Genomic DNA, 20,131 nt, shown 5'->3' on the forward strand with positions numbered 1-20,131 from the left:
ACTCATCACCTGACTCATGTGACTGTAACCCTGCTGTACAGCATCTTCACAATAAAATAAAATTAAAACAAAGAAACAATAGCAAGAAAGAAAAAAGGTATTTGTGTCCCTATCTTGGGGTTCATTTCACTTAATGTCATCTTATATGGTCATATGTACATAGCTTTCGGTCTTTTCTGCTTGTCCCACACTTGTACTAGTTATTGCAAATAAGAGAAACCATGGGACCTATGTTTTTTTGCTATTGTTTCTAACATATTTATAATGTACCATGTGTTTTTTTTGCTTTTTTGTTTTGTTTTTGGGTCCAGTCGTGGGGCCTGAACTCTGGGCCTGGGCACTGTCCCTCAGCTTTTCAGCTCAAGGCTAGGGCTCTACCACTTGAGCCACAGCGCCACTTCCGGCTTTTTTCTTTTTTGCTTATGTGGTGCTGAGGAATCGAACCCAAGGCCTCATGCATACAAAGCAAGAGCTCTACCACTGAGCCACCTTCCCAGCCCAACCATGTGGTTTATTTTTTGTTTCATTGTATGTTCCTCCCCCACAGTATAACCCCTGTTTTCACCGTATTTGATGTTGGTGCCATGCATCCTGTATATACACTTCTCTAATTTGGGGAGGGAAAGGGAAAAAAACAAAATGCTTAAATAAGGATACAGGTTGACCCATTGTAACAATGAGATGTATAAAACACTATGTTGAAAACAAACCTTACAACTTTGGCTGAGGGGGGGGGGAGTGTGGAGGTGGGAGGGAAGGGGTGGTAGGAGGAAATCAAAAGAGGAAGCAACAATGCTCAATAGGAAATGTACTCATTACCTTGCTCGTGTAACTGTAACCCCTCTGTACCGCATTTTTACAATAAAAAATGTAAAAAAACAACAAAAAAAGAAATCATAGAAAGGGGTAACAAGTTTGACCAGAAATATACTTGTTATCTTACTTATGCAACTGTAACACCCTTTTAGAGCACCTTGGTAATAAAATTTTTTTAAAAAAAATCCAAGGACCTTCACAGCCCATATCCTTTGCACACAGTACCTCAAAGGAGAATCAGAGACAACCAGTTTCCAGGTCCTCTGCTCATTCTTCTGAGAAGCATGTATTTTCTCTCTTTGCTAGATAAACTACAGGTTACCTTTTTTAAAAGGAAGAAGTTTTCAAGCATCCATTCCACCAGGAAAAGCCCTTGGTGGCAAGGTGACTTCATAAGATGATTTGGAAACAAAATGAATTTTGCACATTCCCCTGATCTCTTGTTTTCTTCTTTCTTTATGCCAACCGTCTCAGCAGCAGCTGGCTTCTAATTCTGAATATTCATGCTTGATGGAGTTAAACCTGGCATCAATGAGATCTTGAGATACCATTTCCCACTTCATAAAGCCTATTTGGATTCCTTCAGTAAGAGTAAACACCCAGACGCTCAACCTGCAACAACCCGTTAGCATGCATGCACACTCCACTCTCGAGGACGCTGCTGTCAAAAGCAACAGAGGGTACAAGCAAGAGCCTAGCAGCAAATGGATCCTGGGCAACAAAGGCATCAGAGCATCCTGACTTTCAAATGAGAGAAAGGGAGGACCATCAAGGCGGTGACTAACTTCATGCGTCAGCTTGGCTCAGCTGCAGTTGCTGGTTGTTGGCAAATCCCAGTCTAGCTGTTGCCCTGAATATTTTTGGAAGTGATAAACCTTTACAATCAGTTGGCTGGAAGGAAACAGGGGAGTGATTCAGCCCATTCTCCCTCACCCTCAGTGAGGCCCAATTAAGGAGCACAGTCCAATTAGCTGTGGCCATTCAACCTTGAGTAAAGAACACACAGCTATGGATGGCAGATAATCAAGGACAGCGAGGTACAAAATACATGGAGAAGGCATGGAGCAGGTGAAACCTGCAGGCAAGGAAAAGATTTCCATGGAAAGAAGAAAAACATGGTAAATCTTTTAAAACCAGGGCTCAAGAAAGAGCTCTAGATGACAATCAAAGTTCCAGAGAAGGATTAGCAGACCCATTTTTTTTAATCTCCAAGAAGATAATAGGCAAGAAAATGCAATGAGTACATCAGCCTGGGAAACTCCACATCTGTCAAAAAAATGGTTCTAGAGAAGAAATAGAATACAAAGCAGGAATCCAGGAAGTTCCAGATGAAAAAGACCCACAGAGCAATCACAACAGCGATGCGGAGGAATGAGAACTGCAATAAAACACATCAAAATTAAACTTCAGGGGACCACAGAGTCCTGAGCTGAGCTGGAAGCGGCCTGGCAGTCACAGTACCTGGGAAATCCTGAGCCACAGCCTAGCCTGGGCTCCATAGTGGGAGACAGAGAAGCAAAGCAACACTGCAGTCATCTCCCGGGAATACAGTTAACCAGAGAGCCCTGCTGGAAATGGATTTTCTGTCTAGACTTCTACCCAAAGCCAAAGAAGAGAAGTAACACACTTCCAACCCAAATATCCCCAAACATGGAACTTGTATGTAATGTCTGGTGGAAAACTACAGGAGAAAATGCTCTTCTTTCCTGGAGGACACTGCCATCCAGTTCGAGTTCTCAACCCCTCAATCCCTGAGCGGGGGCTCCAGGCTGCTCAGTCTTTGAGCTGGGTGTTTCAGGATGGGTTGTTCACCTTGCCCATGAGGAGAAACATAGCCATGACCATCCTTAGCTTCTCCCTAAGTGCTTAACCAAGTACCTATGGAGAGTAATGGCTCAAGAAGAAATCTGCTGACTGTCTTCCAGATATACCTTTTAGACTTTCTCTTCCATTTAAGAATAGACAATAGCCTTGAAATACCACCCTGGTAAGAATCCAAATGAAGGAGAAAAATATAAACAGATTTCTCCAGCTTATGGGGTTGTCTCTGATGCCAAGAAAAGAGAATTCTATGACAAAGGAGGAGAGCAGGCAATTAAGGAGGGTGGAGCAGGTGGTGGTTTTGGCTCCCCCATGGACATCTTTGATAAGTTTTTTGGAGAAAGAGGAAGGACACAGAGAGAAAGGCGAGGTAAAAATGTTGTGGATCAACTCAGTTACCTTAGAAGATTTATATAACGGTACAACAAGAAAACTGGCTCTGCAGAAGAATGTGATTTGTGACAAATGTGAAGGCCGTGGTGGTAAAAAAAAAAAAAGGGGGGGGTGCAGTGGAGTGCTGTCCTAAGTGCTGAGGTACTGGGACGCAAATACGAATTCATCAGATAGGACCTGGAATGGTTCAGCAAGTTCAGTCTGGGTGCATGGAGTGCCAGGGCCATGGAGAAAGGATCAGTCCTAAAGATAGATGGAAAAGCTGCAATGGAAGGAAGATAGTTCAAGAGAAGAAGATTCTGGAAGTTCATATTGACAAAGGCATGAAAGGTGGCCAGAAGATAACATTCCATGGTGAAGGAGACCAAGAACCAGGATTGGAGCCCGGAGACATCATCATTGTATTAGATCAGAAGGACCATGCTGTTTTTACAAGATGAAGAGAAGACCTTTGCATGTGTATGGATATACAACTAGTTGAAGCATTGTGTGGCTTCCCAAAGCCCATCTCCACTCTTGATAACCAAACCATAGTCATCACTTCTCATCCAGGTCAGATTGTTAAGCCTGGAGATATCACGTGTATGCTAAGTGAAGGCATGCCAACTTATTGACGACCATATGAAAAAGGGTGCCTGATCATTGAGTTTAAGGTAAACTTTCCTGAAAACGGCTTCCTCTCTTCTGACAAACTCTCTTTGCTGGAAAAACTCCTTCCTGAGAGGAAGGAAGTAGAAGAGACTGATGAAATGGATCAGGTAGAACTGGTAGACCTTGGTCCAAATCAGGAAAGACGGTGCCATTATAATGGAGAAGCTTACAAGGATGATGAACATCACTGTAGAAGTGGTGTTCAGTGTCAAATCTTGTAATGGGACCAGTGAATAGCACCCACTACTGGCATTTTAAATGCAGTAGTGAATGAGTGAAGGACTAATCATAATAAGCTCACTACTTGCTATTGTTTTTTGTTGTACTACTACAGTGTTTTAAAAGTTAAATGAAGAATAAACAAATATAAAAGCTCTGAAAAAAAGAACAGACAACAACTGCCAAGTTTTATACTGGAAAAGTATTGTTTAAAAATGAGACATCGCTATACATCCATATTCATTGCTGCACTATTCACAACTGCCAAATTATGGAAACAGCCCAGATGCCCTAGAGTAGATGAGTGGATCCAAAACCTGTGGTACCTATACACAATGGAATTTTACTCATCCATTAGAAAGGATAAGATTAGGTCATTTGCAGGGAAATAGATGGACCTAGAACAAATCATATTAAGCGAGGTAAGCCATTCTCCCAGAGACAAATGGCATGATTTCTCTCATATGTGAAAGCAGGTTTAAACTATAACTGGATATGAGAACCTATACACAGTTACAGGCATTTATACACAGTCAAACCAAAGTAGGATACCAGTAGGTGGGGAGCCCCAAGGCTTAACTTTCCTGAACACATGAAATACTATTTATCAAAGTGCAGGAAATGGAAACATGAGTTACTTATGCTGGTGGTGGTAGTGGTGGTCATGGTATGTGTGTGTCCTTTTTCTTCTTCTGTTTCTTAGGGGAGCAAAAGGGGTGCACAGACAAGGAGAGAGGAAGGGTGAACAATGCAATTGTATTCAGTATACACTACATGGACAATTAACTATGCAACCTGTGTCAGGCATGGGAGGGGAAACTGGAGGGTGACATCCTCCAAAACAGAAATGAACCCGTTGCCTGAATGGTGTAATGGTAACCTTTCTGTACAACATCTTGTTAAAATTATATTTTAAAAAATGAGACATCAAGGCTGGGGATATGGCTCAAATAGTAGAGCTGTAGCTGTGAATAAAAAAACCAAGCAAGTGCAACAAGCCCTGGTACTGGCATGTGCACACACACATAAACACATAAACACACACACACACACACAACAAGCCATCCATGTCACAATCTGAATGTGTCATTCTGCATTTATATATTCCTTATGTTTTGCTACATCTTAAGATGGGGCTTCGTTATGTAGCCCAAGTTGGCCTGCATGATCCTCCTGCTTTTACCTCCTGAGTGCTAGTATTACAAGCTGCATCGCTGTGCCTGGCTTAGTAATGTTTTGTAACTCTACTGATTTGCAGCATAGGGACCTGCCAAGTTTTGTGAACTTTCTCTGCAAAGGGCCAGATAATAAAGTTTTAGTTCTGTGGATCCCAAGTCTCTTTTGCAACACCTCTGTGTCATTTTAAAGTGACAAACAGCCATCTCTGTGTTCCAATAAAATTTCATTTACAAAATGAGCAGCTTCTGCATGTGGTCCACGTGCTGTCACGTGCTGCCACCTGCACACTATTGCTTTGATCAAAGTTTCAGACCTCCCCTCCTACCCCCCCTCAACTTTACACACTCAGCACTTTTTCTCTTTTATTTTCCAGTCCTGGTCTGAATTTAGGGCTCACAGTTGCTCAATTTTGCTAGCTACATTGATTCTCTACCACTTGAGCCATACCTCAAGCCTAGCTTTTTGCTAGTGATTTTTGAGATGGAATATTGTAGACTTTTCTGCCCAACCTAGCATGGAATAATGATCCGCAGGACCTCACCCTCCTGAGTAGCTAGAATTACCAGTGTGAGCTTCCACAGCGTCTCCCTCCCCTAAACATTTCTTAGTAGCTTGACTTGGCATTATCTGCTTGCCTCTGCTTTTCTCTCTTAACATCTATCCTCTTCTGGGAAGATGAGTCAATACCTAATCAGAAGATGAGATTTTTTCTATGAGACACACTTCCCCATTGGGAATACCTTTGTGCTCCTATGCCCCGTCCCTGGGGAAGGCACAGTGCACTGCCCTCTAGAGTCCAAACTTCTCATAGGCCTGATCTCAGGTGAATGTCACTCCAGGAGCCTAACAACAAGGATGCAATGGGTCCATCTAGAGGGAGCCCCGGGGCCTATGTCTACAACCCCTCCCAAACGGTGACGTCACCTTGAAAACCAAGTCAGGTGGATGTGCTGGTTCACGTGGCAGGTATGACCTCTGAGCCCTGCGTTACACCTTTACACCTCATTGTGTGTCACAGGGACCTCAGAAAGCAGCATACACATGGTGACAGGTTTTTCCCAAATCCCTTCATGATGCTAAAGCCAAATCCTTCACACTAGGTCCAGATCTCCATCTATTTCCTAGGGCTGCTACAATAAAGCATGGCACACTCAGAGGCTTGACACAGCAGGCCTTCCTTCTCTCATAGTTCTGAGGCCAGGAGTCCAAACAACGTGTAGAGTATTGGGCAAACTCCAGAGCTTCCTCTGCGGGCTTACTCCCTCCCGTGGAACAACTCATCTCTGAGCCAACCACCCTCCAGTGAGGAAGAAAAATGAGCGGCACTTTACATTCACACACCAAGGAAGTGATCGGGAGACACACGCAGCAGGCCGCAGAGGACCCCGCGCTGGGAACTTACAGGAGGAGTGGATACTGGGGAAGCTTTTGCGGCCCTCTGATACCAGGTCTGGGTCACCTGTGCAGTGCATTTCCGAGTTCATCACTCCATCTGGAAAGCAGCGGTAAAAGAAATCGGGGCGAGGTCTACAAAAGACACCATGGACATTTTCAATATAAAATGCTGCCATCACACAGGAGCCCCGCGCTGACCCGCCCTGCCCCTTCCTCCTGCCCCCATGTACCATCCTCACTGGGCCTCTCCACACAGCCCTCCCAGACACGGTGGTTGGGGTCAGAAAGCTACGTGTTGGGAGCCTTGCTTGCCACTTGCTAGTGTTGTGGCCTTAGGGAGGTCACAACCTCTTTCAGCCTCAGTGTGAACACCTGTAAAAGGGAGAAATCAAAATCTAGCCCAAGGGGAAGTCCTGAGCGTTATTAACCTGTCTTACAGGAGGTGCCTGAAGACAGCCCTCACAGAATAAAAGATACTTCTTGCCTCCATCTACTCCTCTGTCAGTCCAGACACTGCTCCCAGAATCTAGCCGTGTGTGTCCCTGTATCCTGCATTTCAGTGGCCAACAGCCCTTCCTCCAACAATAGGGCTCACTCCGCCTTACTGCGAGGCCGACAGCTCCGCTGTAGGATGTGCTCAGCACAGGGACCCAGGCTGGCAGCCCTGGCACAGGACAGGGCTCAGAGGCCTCTAGAGAGAAGAGAAGCTGGGGTCCTGAAGCTGAGCTTCCCGCAGCAACCTCAGCTAAGGTTTATTACATACTTACAGGATGTAGACACGCCTGCCACATCATGTGACTTCTAGGAGACCCACACACACACACCATATCATGACTTCTAGAAGCCTCCCACCACATCACATGGCTTCCAGGAGGATCCCCACCATACTACACAACTTATAGAAGAATCCCCAAAGCCAAGCCAGGGTCTTAGGAAGAGGGCACCCCTATCCCAGGTCACACAAACCAGCAAGTGGCAACAACAAGGTCTGAACCCCCATATTAGACCCTATGCCTTCACTTGTCACCCCAAGCTCAACTGCCCCACTCAAGCAAGGATTCGTACATGCATATGCACCAAGTCGTTACATGCACATTCGCTGCTTCATGGTAATTCAACCCATGCTTAAACCCCGAGCACAGAGGCTTTGCTGATGCTGCCAGCACAGCACACGGTTCTGTATAGACTGGACCAGTGGACACACGCAGACTCATTGGGATCTAGGCAGCCTCAGCAAGCTGTCAGCGCTGCTGGCACATTGCCTTTCCCCAACTCAGCCAGTGTTTCTCTAGTGTGAGTCTGCCTGCTCAAACAAACCTCGGGGAGGGCTGGCCTGAGAACCCGCATTTTATCTGAGTTGCCAGGACAATGCTGAATACACAGAGCAGGAACTCTGCAGCTCTTATGTGTGTATGCATTGATGGATTTTTATCCACTATTTGCCCTTCAGGGCCTGGTCAGCACCCAGCGTCAGGCTGACATTCAATAAATGTTGAGGTTTTGAAAAAAGACTTAATTTAACCAATGCTAAGAGGTAGTCAGTGTCCAAGCTAGGCATCGAATTGAGGCCTCTGGACTTTCAATCTCTACAGAGATGTGTTCTCTACTCAGCAGTCAGAGGAAAAGGAAAGACAGATAGAGAACAGAAATCATTTCTCAGGGGTAGTAAGACAAATATGCCATAACCCAAATCTCAAAGGCTAATATGTAGACCTCATCCCAAAGAGAAGAATAAGTAAGGAAACTCATTTATTTATTAAAGGTCCAAACTGACAAGTGGCTGTGGTAAAACCCAGAGGTAGCAGTGGCTGGAGCACATTACCAATCTTTATCTCTCAGACACCCATGATCCAGGGGCAGGCCTGAGATCACAGGAAGATGCACTCAGGATACTTCCTCACTACCAATCTCCGGCTCTCTAAAGTATAGCTTTATAATTCAAAGGAGAAGAAAGATCTGTGCTGAAGGCAGAAAGCTCGATTTAAGGGAAAAGCAGAAGAGCTCAAATCTTTCCCACCCCGTATCCCCTGGCCAGGTCCTTCATACTCTAAGTCATCATTTGTTTCTTTTTGGAACTTACCTTCCCACTATTAATTTAATAGTGTTTGTGCAGACTCCATTCAAAGCAAGAGCCAAGGACACCGCTACAAAACAAAACCAACAGATATAAAAATAACCAGCTGGATCTCAAGTCAAAAACCACCCCTGTCACCACCATCATCCTCCCAGAATCTTTCTCATCATCATCACCAACATGATTATCACCATCTTTGCACATCACCGCCAATACCACCACCACCATTATCATTGCACCATATTTATCATCATCATTATCATCACCACTATTATCATCACACATCACCTCAATCACCACCACCATCACATCAGCACCATCACCACTATCTTTATCATTGTCATCATCATCATCATCACCATCATTACCATCATCATCACCATCATAATCACCACCACCACCACCACCACCACCACCGCCATCATCACAGTTACCTTTTGCTGCTTAATTTATGACAATGGATAGATGAAACAATTCTTTAAAAGGGGGGCATTTTAGTTGTTAGAGTAAAATGTACTTGGACCAGGAATATGGAGAATAAAATGTAACATTCCAAGACCATATGACATGAAATGTATCTCTGCTCCCTGACTGAAATTTTCAACATCACAGAAGATGCTGTCTATCTTTTTCTGCCCTGATACAAACAGATTTAATAGTACATCATGCAGAATTTCTTTTACTGGTAGCAAGAAACCTAATATTTTTATTTCCTCCTAGCAACCTTCTTCGACATAATTCTAATGAGAGCAGCTGCTGGACTCCCACTGAAGAACTGTCACCCCCAGCCACCTGGCCACCGGCTCACTAATAACCATCACCTGGCAATGGCTGCCTATTTGTTTTCAAACAAATCACCGTTTCCCAGAAGGTGAAGAGTCCAGGTGGTGCTTTTTGACATCTAAAATGGCAGGGACTTCTGGAATAGATTATTTTAAAGTATGCAGTCCAGGGACCTTCTTGAAACCACTTAGAAAGTCTCTGCTGGATAAAGTACAGACCTTCTAGAGAGTGCCAGTAACAGGAATCCGCAGGCTTTCCCTGCAAGCCTCTCCCTCTCCCCTGCGGCTTATCAGAAGTGCACAAAAGGTACAGTCATCACCATCAAGGCGACAGCAGCTCAAAATGCCTTGCCTAAGCAGTAAAAAACTATTGAAAGCCCATTCCATTGCTGTGTTGAATACTAAAGCGTGGGAGCTACCATTTCCCTTTGGCAAATATTAAACTGTTCAATACTAGCCGAGATTTATGTAAGAACAGAGCCGTGGAAGAGCTGTTTTCAGGAAGGAATTGCCTCCAGCAATTTATGGCTATCAAAGGAGACAGATGTGTTGTTCTACAAGCAGAAAGTACCAGGGAAATGACCAATGCGATCACCCTGTGCACAGACCACAGACAACAGGCAAAAACTCCCGCTCGCTTTCAACAAGTTGTAGGAAGCAGGGCAGGGGAGGGACACACAGAAGGGAACGCCTTTGTGGAAGGAAAAACTAATCCGGCCCCAAGTGGAGAGCAGAGCATGAGCCAGAAACACAGCAGCACCATCAAAACACCAAGCGTGCGTAAATTAGAACTGAGCGTAGAGGACTCAGAAAGATCCGCTAATAGCATTCTGTGCACACCAGCCTTTCCTTCCTAAAAGGCCAGATCTTCTTTTTTTCTCCCCTCCTCTCACCCAGAACACTGGTGTTCTCTTTTACAGAGAAAACTCCTAAGGTTATAATGGTTGTATTCTGTCCTGGAGCCAAAACAATGAACAGCCTGTGAAATGGGAAGGGAACAACTGGGTTGGTGTTGGCCCACTGCAGCAGGATCCCTGCTGGCTGGCTGTCCCAGTGTGGCCAAACTCAGTCTTGCCCCGTTTGGAGCACGGCCTTGGCACAGATGAGCTCTCCACCACACACCATCACTGGCATGTCTCAGGGCCCCACAATAAATCTTCCTACCCAGCTACACTGATCCACAACCCCATTCACTCCCCCACATGCTGCGCCTGATCAGCTTCACAGCACAGAGCAGTTATTCAAAAAGCCTGATGTAGCTGAGCTAGAGAATATGCGGGCTGTGACACCACCAACAGCTCCTCTAAACAGCTGGAGGTGACAGAGAAGGAAGGGACTTGGGATTGGTGGCGATTTGTGGCAGGGTTGGTTCAGCGTGCTGAAAGTACAGAGCTGATTCATGTTTTCATCGCAACAGCCCAATCCACGGGAACCAACTCAGGAACCTCTCGCAATACCATTCACAGACAGCTGGGCTCAGAGCAGTTGCCTGACAGGCTGGACAAGCAGAACAATGCATGGTCCTGATACTGTTAATGCTGACTGACTCTTAACATTGTGAGTTTGACAGAACCATCTGAGAGCCAGAGCAGGCTATCAAATTCAAAGCAATGCATCCTGTGGATTGGTTGGTGAGGAGCTCTCATACTGAGAGCACCACTGGATAGAAAGAAGCATTGCAGGTGATTGGGTGATCCTGCTACAGAGATAGCAGGATCGTGACGAAGTCCTGGCTGTGCTTCAGCCTAAACAGCTACCAGCCCAATGCCGCACATGCAAAGGCTGCTATCTCCCCCAGCACCAGACGGCCGGATGGGTCCACTGCGTGTATGCAGTGAAGGGGAGTCCTTGGGGCTCATGTTGAAGAGCTTGGGTTGAAGTATACTGAAGACACCTGAGTAAGGCAGGATCCCAACAAAGAAGCCGCTCTCTCAGACAACCCCAATGTTTCTGTCTTTGGTTTTAAAGGTCATTCTTACTTCCACCTCTTACTTCCAAGACTTCCGAAAAGCAATGATTGTTGTAAAACTCATGCGCAATGAGGGCCCTCCATCATTTTTACAGGACAAGTGCTCATTTATTTCAGCCAATAATTCTGCCTTCTCAGTGAGCATACAGGAGGCAGAAGACGCTGAACAATTTTGAGACGTCACCTTAAGGGAGATTTAGCTGAGAATGAAAACATCTGCAGAAGGTAACTGGGAGCTACTTATGGCCACTGCAACCACCCAGCTCTGAAAGCCAGCAGGAAATTATTGCCACCGCTACGAGAGACAGCTCTTCCCCACTACCATTTATCTCAGGACTGTGCCGAGAGAGCAACTGAGAGAAAGAGGGAAGCCCAGTGACTTCCAAGCTAAATAAGAGGCTGTCTAACTGGGGGGGGGGACCATTGTGACCCCTGTCCACACACTGCCTGACCCCTGGAGCCCAGAGTTAGAAGGTATCAGTACTCTTCATAGAGACACTGGTCTTTCTGCCATCTCAGGTGAAGAGACCAAGGCCACGTGACCAAACTCCAAGACATTTGGTGTGTGGGGGGGGGTGCGGTACACACCAACTTGAAGGAGGGCCACCCCAGGCTGTTCTCAGACTGACGACTTTGTAATCAATCTGGAGAAATGAGTTGAATCAGAATCTCTCTCCAGAAAGCCTGAGCCAAGAAACAAGGTAAAACCAGTGGTTGGCTGTGGTTCACCACTGTGAACCCAAGACTCACACTCACCACAGGGCTGGGGGAGCAGCGATGTAACCCAGGTATGGCCTTGAGCAGGGAGTGGGAAAGGAAATAAAGGAATCTTTCAGGCAGAGCTGGTCATGAGAGGAAGGGCTGTCCTTTCCCCTCCTGTCCCAGCTCCCCACCACATTCCCCCAATCCCCCCGCCCCCGCAAGCACCTCGGTTGTGTTCTCTTCCCCTCCTCTTCTTGGAGTCTGTGAGATTTCTTATTTTAGCCCCGTAATGAAGCCACTAATTTATTTGAGCTAATTTGAGAAGGACACTGTTTTGCTGTTCTTTTCAAGTAGACAGGGCCCAACTAAAGCCTGGTTATATAAAACCAGCCCTCAACTCTTCTACTTCTCCTTGATTGAAAGTCACACTTGTTCCTTCACCAAGAAAAGAAATGACTGTGTATTTGGCTCTGTTTGCGTTTCTCTCAAGCTCCATAATTAACAAACATATCCTTTGGTAAGAAATCTCTCTCTCTCTTTTTTTTTTTTACAAATTTATTATCACCCTAGAAGGCAAAATCCATACTACATACCAAACACAAATTTAAAGGCAAAGATTGGGATAACTTTAATATGCAGTGTCAACAAAACCATCAACTTAATTCAATTTTCCTCAGGACCAAAAAACTAAAAATTGAGCTACAGGTTAGTGTATGCCAAACAAGTCAAATATTATTAGCTATATCTCACACCTGTCACTTAAAGTAGCATTTGATTACTATTCGGAGCAGAGAAACATTCAATTCCCAAATGTCACACTTGTGTCACATGCCAACCTGGCTAGGCACAGGGATAATTTATAACCATAGTGTTACAATCAATGACAAAGACGAAAGCATTCTTCACCTAACAGCAATTGCTTAACTGCTGAAGCATTCTCCAAGGTGAAGGTTGAGTTATGGGCCTTGCTTTCCATATCTGTTTTAGTTCATACTTGTTTTTACTTCCTTCCTGAATAGGCCTAGAGTATGGGGCCTATTATACATAAATACATAAGATTGGGCAGAATTTCAACTTGGCTTTGTCTGAGCCAAGAGGCACCCTGCCTGTGTGGCTAAGCAACCCAGATTTCTGATGTCACGCCATTTCAGCAGTCAGCACCAAGGACAGCAATCATCAGGCCCCTCTGAACTATCCCCACTTACAAAATAATTGCCTAATTGGCTCTTTGGCTTTAAAGTTCATTGTATATACCATAGAATTGAGAAATACAAGGGGAGGGGAGAGTCGAAGGGGAGTGAAGATGTTGAAGTGATAACACAAATCAAGATTCATTGTACACATACTGCTTTGTTAAAAGGCAAAAAAATTTCAATAGATAACCCAAAATTAAGTAAAAGAAGGGGTGGACTGGGAAGGATGGGTGAGAACGTTCAAGGGGGTGACACTGGTCAAGAGGCACTATATTCATAAATTGTTTTGGTGAGTGGCAACTGCTTTGTACATCTACTTAAAGATAATACAAACATTCAAAAATAAGAATAAAATATATCCTGTCTTATTTCTCCTGAGCTGAATCTGACTGCATGAAGAATCAGTTGGGTAGGTTGCAACTTCAACTTTTAAAATGTGATGATCTCATCAAATTCATCCCCTTCCCTTAAAACAAGAACTGAATACTCTACCTAAGAAGGCTTCCTTAATTTCAGTCTTGTCTGTTCGTCGGATGATTTTCACCACACAAATAACAGCCAAGGGTGTGAGGAAAGAAATTGCCTAGAAGAAATAACAAACAATCCTTTATGAGGATGTCGGTTTGCATTCCGAAGGGCTGATTGATAATTAGTTGGAGTTAGCTTCATTTCCACTCACTCACAGGACGCTCACACTAAACTCCTGACCTCAAACAAAGGCGCATGATTTGTCTATATTTAGAGAATACACAGTAAACCAAAGGTCTGATTATAGGCTAGAATGGATTTGTAATTGCTGGGAGCCACACTTAAAGTGGTGGCTTTTTAAACAGAAAAGAGTAGTCTGTGATGGGTGATCAGTGCCAGGAACACCCCTCTTTTTCTCCACAGTGGAAGGTTGGGGAGCTGTGGGCTTCTCCTTCCCATCTCTCTGGCAACATGGTGGTGTGGGGCTGCTCAGAGGCAGTCAATTCATTCCCTTTTGGTAATCTTCTGTAGAATATCCATTTTCCCTGCACACTTAAAGCTTAGCCCTTTTGCATAGTACCCTTCCTCTCCCTTTTCCAAGTCCCTTCCTCCACACCTATATTCAACACATGCGTCATCAACCTAGAGGGCCCCAGAGGCAACCAAGACTCAATGCACTGCAAGACCTACCACAAGGCAGGGTCTGTGCACAGTCCCATGATTTCAGGACTAGTGCTAGTGATGGCCCCGTGACCAACGATTCTGGGCTCAAGGATTAAATGCTGTGTATGAGGGCACACAGCTGGTGAGCAGCAAGGTCAGGCTTCAAAGGCCAGGGTTTCTACCTCCCCTATGGAGTCTCTTGAATCCAGTTTCCCATACTTAGTAGATTGCTTTGGAACATTCCAGAATACACGCACAAAAATCATTTACATTACTTCCCTATGAGGAACTTTTCGGGATCACAGTATCATATCCAACACGTCCATGAATAAACCAGGGGTGTGAGGAGGACAACTGGGGACCAATATGATTTGCAAATCTGTATCTAGGTTTAAGGGAGATGTTGCGTGTTGTCGGGGTGAGGGGCTTCCTAGCAGTACAGTCATGACCAGAAGATGCTCTTTTATAAAAAGAAAAAGAAACACTCATGCGGAACACTGGTAGCTCCTGCCTAGAATCCTAATTACTCAGATCTGAGAATCACAGTTTGAAGCCAGCCCAGGCAGAAAGGTCCATGAGATTCTTATCTCCAATAAACTACTCAGAAACAAAAACAGAAGTGGTGCTGTGGCTCAAGTGGTAGAGCACTGGAATTGAGCAAAAGAAGCTCAGAGAGCTAAGTTTAAGCCCCAGGACTGGAAGAGAGAGAGAGAGAGAGAGAGAGAGAGAGAGAGGAGGGGGGCAGAATTCATCTAAAAGACCACAATCTCTCAAAATACTTTGAGAGTGCTCTACACACTACTTCCAGACTAACTAAGCTCAAGCACTTTGGGAGATTCCTGCTTGATGCCTGTCTTCCGGGGTCACTTATCCTTCACTTGTTACTGCCATGGGATGGCGAGTGGCGTAACTAGCTACATGATCCCTGCTATGAGCTCGGACTATGAATGACAGAGGTTGTTTGAAAGTCAAAGAAACCTTGTCACCACAGAGGTCATGCAGATGCCTGTGACACCAGTGTAGAGCAGGTGTGTAAAGGAGACTTGGAGCTGACACCGACAAGGCCTGGAAGCTTCCCAGGGCTGCTGCCAAAGCAGTATTCATCCAAGGAGCAGTTCCAGCAAGTGAGTGATCTTGGATGAGTCTCACACCTGCCTAACTGCAAGGCTTGTTAATATATGTATGTGGCCAGTCCACGTTTTTAACAAGCATCTTCTAAGACAGCTTTGTTAGTGAGTGACTTGGTAATATCCTCGCCAAGTCAAACCTTACACAGGAGACTAAGAGAACAGGAGAAAACGTCACAAGACAATGCCAGCCGGGAGACTCCAATTTGCTTCTGGACAGAATTAAAACCCCACACAAATTATGAGTGGGGAAGAGTTTCTCACAATGTCCCCAAAGAATGTCAAAGACTAGAATGGCACAGTCTACGTGGGAGATGAGGCACCAGGTTGGAGATCTGTGGACAAACAGACCCGGGGAGCGGGGTGGGGGGGCTGAGAAGTCATCTAGCCACCAAGAGATGGCCAGCTGGGGGCTCCATAGCCATGGGCATTCAACGCAACTCTGAGCCTCAGTTTACCTGTTGCTAAGTGAACACACACACACAATTGGACTTACTACAACCCACTTCACAACTTTCCTAGGTAAATGCCTTTCAGTATCTTTTCTGCACCCAACTGCTTCCCGAGCCAGAACTAAGCACCTGGAATGGCAGAAGCTCCCTGCTGCAAGAGCTCTGCAGGCAAAGGAGTCACAGCCTTCAGAGGGAGTGTGCAGCTCCACGCTAGGCCCTGCAAGAGAAGCATCTGTGCAGCACTGTGGGACGCACTGTCTCCTCCTCACAACAGCCAGGCCCCGCGGCTTCTTCAAAGCACACATCTCCTATATCCTCAGGATAGCTCAGTGCACAGTGAGAATGAAGAGAGGCATACTTACATTTAGCATCTATCCATGTGACTAATTCCTTCAACTAGCAGTTGGAATTGAGAAATGAGCAAAGAAGCCAATATGTTATGGGTACAGCTTGTTACTGAGGCGCACGCAGCTCTGATCCGGGTAAACGTGGAAGAACCAGCACCTCCCCACCTGCACCAAGCCACGGAGAATCACACCTGTGCACCTACCTGCTTCAGCAAGCCAGGGGAGAACACACCTGTGCTCACCTTCCCCACACTCAGCAAACCAGCCACACCTGTGCACACCTCCCCTGACTCAGCAAACCAGAGTCACACCTGTGCACACCTCCCCTGACTCAGCAAACCAGTCACACCTGTGCACACCTCCCCTGACTCAGCAAACCAGAATCACACCTGTGCACACCTCCCCTGACTCAGCAAACCAGTCACACCTGTGCACACCTCCCCTGACTCAGCAAACCAGAGTCACACCTGTGCACACCTCCCCTGACTCAGCAAACCAGAGTCACACCTGTGCACACCTCCCCTGACTCAGCAAACCAGTCACACCTGTGCACACCTCCCATGACTCAGCAAACCAGAGTCACACCTGTGCTCACCTCCCCTGACTCAACAAACCAGAGTCACACCTATGCACACCTCCCCTGACTCAGCAAACCAGAGTCACACCTGTGTACACCTCCCCTGACTCAGCAAACCAGTCACACCTGTGTACACCTTCCCTGACTCAGCAAACCAGTCACACCTGTGCTCACCTCCCCTGACTCAGCAAACCAGAAACCAGTCACACCTGTGCACACCTCCCATGACTCAGCAAACCAGAGTCACACCTGTGCTCACCTCCCCTGACTCAACAAACCAGAGTCACACCTATGCACACCTCCCCTGACTCAGCAAACCAGAGTCACACCTGTGTACACCTCCCCTGACTCAGCAAACCAGTCACACCTGTGTACACCTTCCCTGACTCAGCAAACCAGTCACACCTGTGCTCACCTCCCCTGACTCAACAAACCAGAGTCACACCTATGCACACCTCCCCTGACTCAACAAACCAGTCACACCTGTGCTCACCTTCCCTGACTTAGCAAACCAGAGAAAAATATACCTGTGCACACCTTCGCAGACTCAGCAAGCCAGGGAGAGTCACATGTGCACATCCTCTAGCTTCCTCCTCAGGCCTGAAGCTGCTGCGGTTCTGTCCCCAGTGCCCGCCTGGCAGAGGAAGGCAGACCTGGGCAAGTGGAGGGGGCTTTGCTCCTCCTTTCCCTGAGACTGTTTCTGCTCCTAGTGTTCTATAAATACAAAAAAGTGCACAATTCCTGGGATGAAAGCCAGGGTAGGAAGAGGATGGGGGGGGTGCTTGTAAAGTGGGACTGCGAGAGAACCACAACTCTCCCAAACTCTGGGGTGCCAGGCAGCAGCAACCTGTGAGTTGGCTTCTGCTCACGTGTCACAGGCAGGGCTGCTGACCGGACGGACACTCCTAGATTAGGATGACGAAAGATAGCAGGGACTGAGGCCTTAAGAAGACCATGGTATGTGTATTCTAGGCACTTTGCATAAATTAATTCCATTAACCTCACCAGCATGCTCCTGTTTAATGGATAGAAGGCAAAGACACAGAGAAGTTAAGCAACATACTGAAAGACACGCAGTGAATAAGTACTAAGACAAGGTTTTGCTACTTGGCTCTTAAAGTCATTTCCACTCCTGTAACCACAATTATAGCAGTTTCCACCCTGGAAAGTTAAGACTTAACCATAATAAATGTTTCTCCAGACTTGGATACGCACTCAGATGTAGTGACTGAAGAGTGATCACCACTGGGTACCGGAGGAACTGGTCTGAATCCGGCACCCACAGTGTGTCAGGGGTTTCCTCCCACATGTTAAATCTTCTAAGCACTCTGCAGGAAACAGTACAGATCGCAGATCTAAAGTACAGAGAGAAAAGCAAACTGGTCCCACGGCTATTGGGACCAGGAACCCTGTATTAGGCTGCCGTATTTCTGGGCTGTCATCATGAATCTCAGGATCACTTTTGGCCAACAGCTTCATTATACAGATGGGGGAAGAGGCTGGGAAAGAGCGTTCTGCAAAAGACTGAGTGCACGCATAATGAGACGATAATCTCGATCATGAAGGACCACTCGATTCCTGGCTGGTTTACTGGGTGTCCATTCCACTGGCTGCAGAGCTGAACTCTTAGAAGAAAAGATGCGGGACACCCTGATGAAGAACTGGGCTAAAGCTCCAGCTTTGCCACTTACCACCTCAGTGAGCAGCTCACTGAATCTCTGATTCTCAGTTTCAACATCTACAAAATGGGTACAGTCACAGCCACAGTGAATTCACTGCTGTCACTAGGATCTGGCGCATTGTGGCACTTAAGTGCCACACCCTGAGGAAAGTGTAACATGTGTATCACCTTGCAGGATGCTGTCCACACCCAGAGAGGGGCATGATATGAATATGGAAGCCCACATGTACAGCGAAGGAAAATGAAGCGGTCTCCAAGAGGACGGAGGATTTTCCCAACCGGCCATATTGGGAGTTGCTCTTTGGTAGCCACTCTGGAACGCCCAGCACTGACAACCATCAGAGCCAAACAGAGAGCTGGCACATTGGGTAAACGCCAGCTGTTATTATTTCTTCATATCCCAGAAAAGAATGTTAACCAATACTCAAAATATCTCAACACAGGGAATGAGGATCCTGTCTTGAGACGCGTGGCAGTAAAGCACCTTTGATCCTGTGCCCTTCCATCTGATCTTAGATCTTTAAGATGCTGTGCCTCTCCCCTAAGTGATCAGAAACATCTCCAAGTAGATCCACCAGTGAAATCCACACAAGATGTTCCCACAACCCCCAGCCCTGCTCCATCTACAGAATGCGCATATGGGGACACACTGTCTGGATGCTTCTGGAACATGACGAGACTCTGAGTACCATGTCTGGGAGAGATGATGTGAGGGGTGAAGGGACTCCAACCACCAGAAGGGATCAGGTCAAAACCAGGGCAGCCCCCATGTCAGGATGTTCCCTGGACAAGAGCTTGTCACCGAGACACACCCTCATCAGACAACGCATAGGGCCAACATCCCTATATTTCCGGTAACCTGACAGGAAAGTGTCCTACAAAGGGATCATAAAGACAACTTCAGGCTGACACAAGGATATAGGTTGACCCAGTGTAACAATGAGATGTACAAGACACTATGTTGAAAATGAACTTTACAACTTCGAGGTGGAGGGAAGAGGGAGGAATTGGGGAGGGAAAGGATGGTAGGGGACAAACAAAGGAGGGGGTAACAATGCTTGATAGGCAATGGACTCATTACCTTACTCATGTCACTGTAACCCCTCTGTACAGTAACTTTACAATAAAAATAAAGACAATTTTAGGACAGATATGCCTGGAGAAGGTCTTCTGTGAGTAAGCAATCACATCCCTCACGCACACACAAAAAGAACTGTCAGAGACTTCAAAAGACCCATCCCATTAAATTGTCTCGCACAAGCTAGTTTTGTCTCTCTTCCTTCCAACCTTCCCAAGGAACTATTTCTGTCTTCTTTGGACACATTCCGTCCCTGAAGTTAAAAAATAAATAAATAAAACCTGCTAGCAAATCAATACAGTGTCAGAAAGATTCTGAGAGATGAAATCTGGCATAATTTTGGCCAGAGTCTAAAGAGACAAAGGCAAAGGGCAGGTCTCCGGTGGACGTTTTCTTTAAATAAAATGAAGAAAATCTGTGACTACCCCTTCATGCTTCAAGCCCCCACTCATCTGTTCTTCAAAGGTTTCCCCGCGGTACTGAGCTGTATGCCTTGCACTTGTATCCGTGTGCTCACTATAACTGTCCCCGGACCTGCACAGTG

General features: G+C 46.1%; 1 protein-coding gene and 1 pseudogene across 1 annotated transcript in view; one reads left to right on the forward strand and one right to left on the reverse strand.

Annotated features, from left to right (window-relative positions):
• LOC105989695 overlaps positions 1–3,902 on the forward strand; it is a 41,945-nt pseudogene extending 38,043 nt beyond the window's left edge.
• The window catches only part of Ppapdc1a (phosphatidic acid phosphatase type 2 domain containing 1A), a 108,059-nt gene that overhangs the window by 51,041 nt on the left and 36,887 nt on the right, over positions 1–20,131 (reverse strand). Inside the window, exons 3-5 of the mRNA XM_013021910.1 lie at positions 13,687–13,777; positions 8,555–8,618; positions 6,482–6,606 (exon numbers count right to left, since the gene is read on the reverse strand). Coding sequence (XP_012877364.1) covers positions 6,482–6,606; positions 8,555–8,618; positions 13,687–13,777 — 280 coding nt within the window. The remainder of the gene's footprint in view (positions 1–6,481; positions 6,607–8,554; positions 8,619–13,686; positions 13,778–20,131) is intronic.

Source organism: Dipodomys ordii, unplaced genomic scaffold, assembly GCF_000151885.1.
Source record: "Dipodomys ordii isolate 6190 unplaced genomic scaffold, Dord_2.0 Scaffold58, whole genome shotgun sequence".
In the NCBI taxonomy this organism is placed as follows: Eukaryota; Metazoa; Chordata; class Mammalia; order Rodentia; family Heteromyidae; genus Dipodomys; species Dipodomys ordii.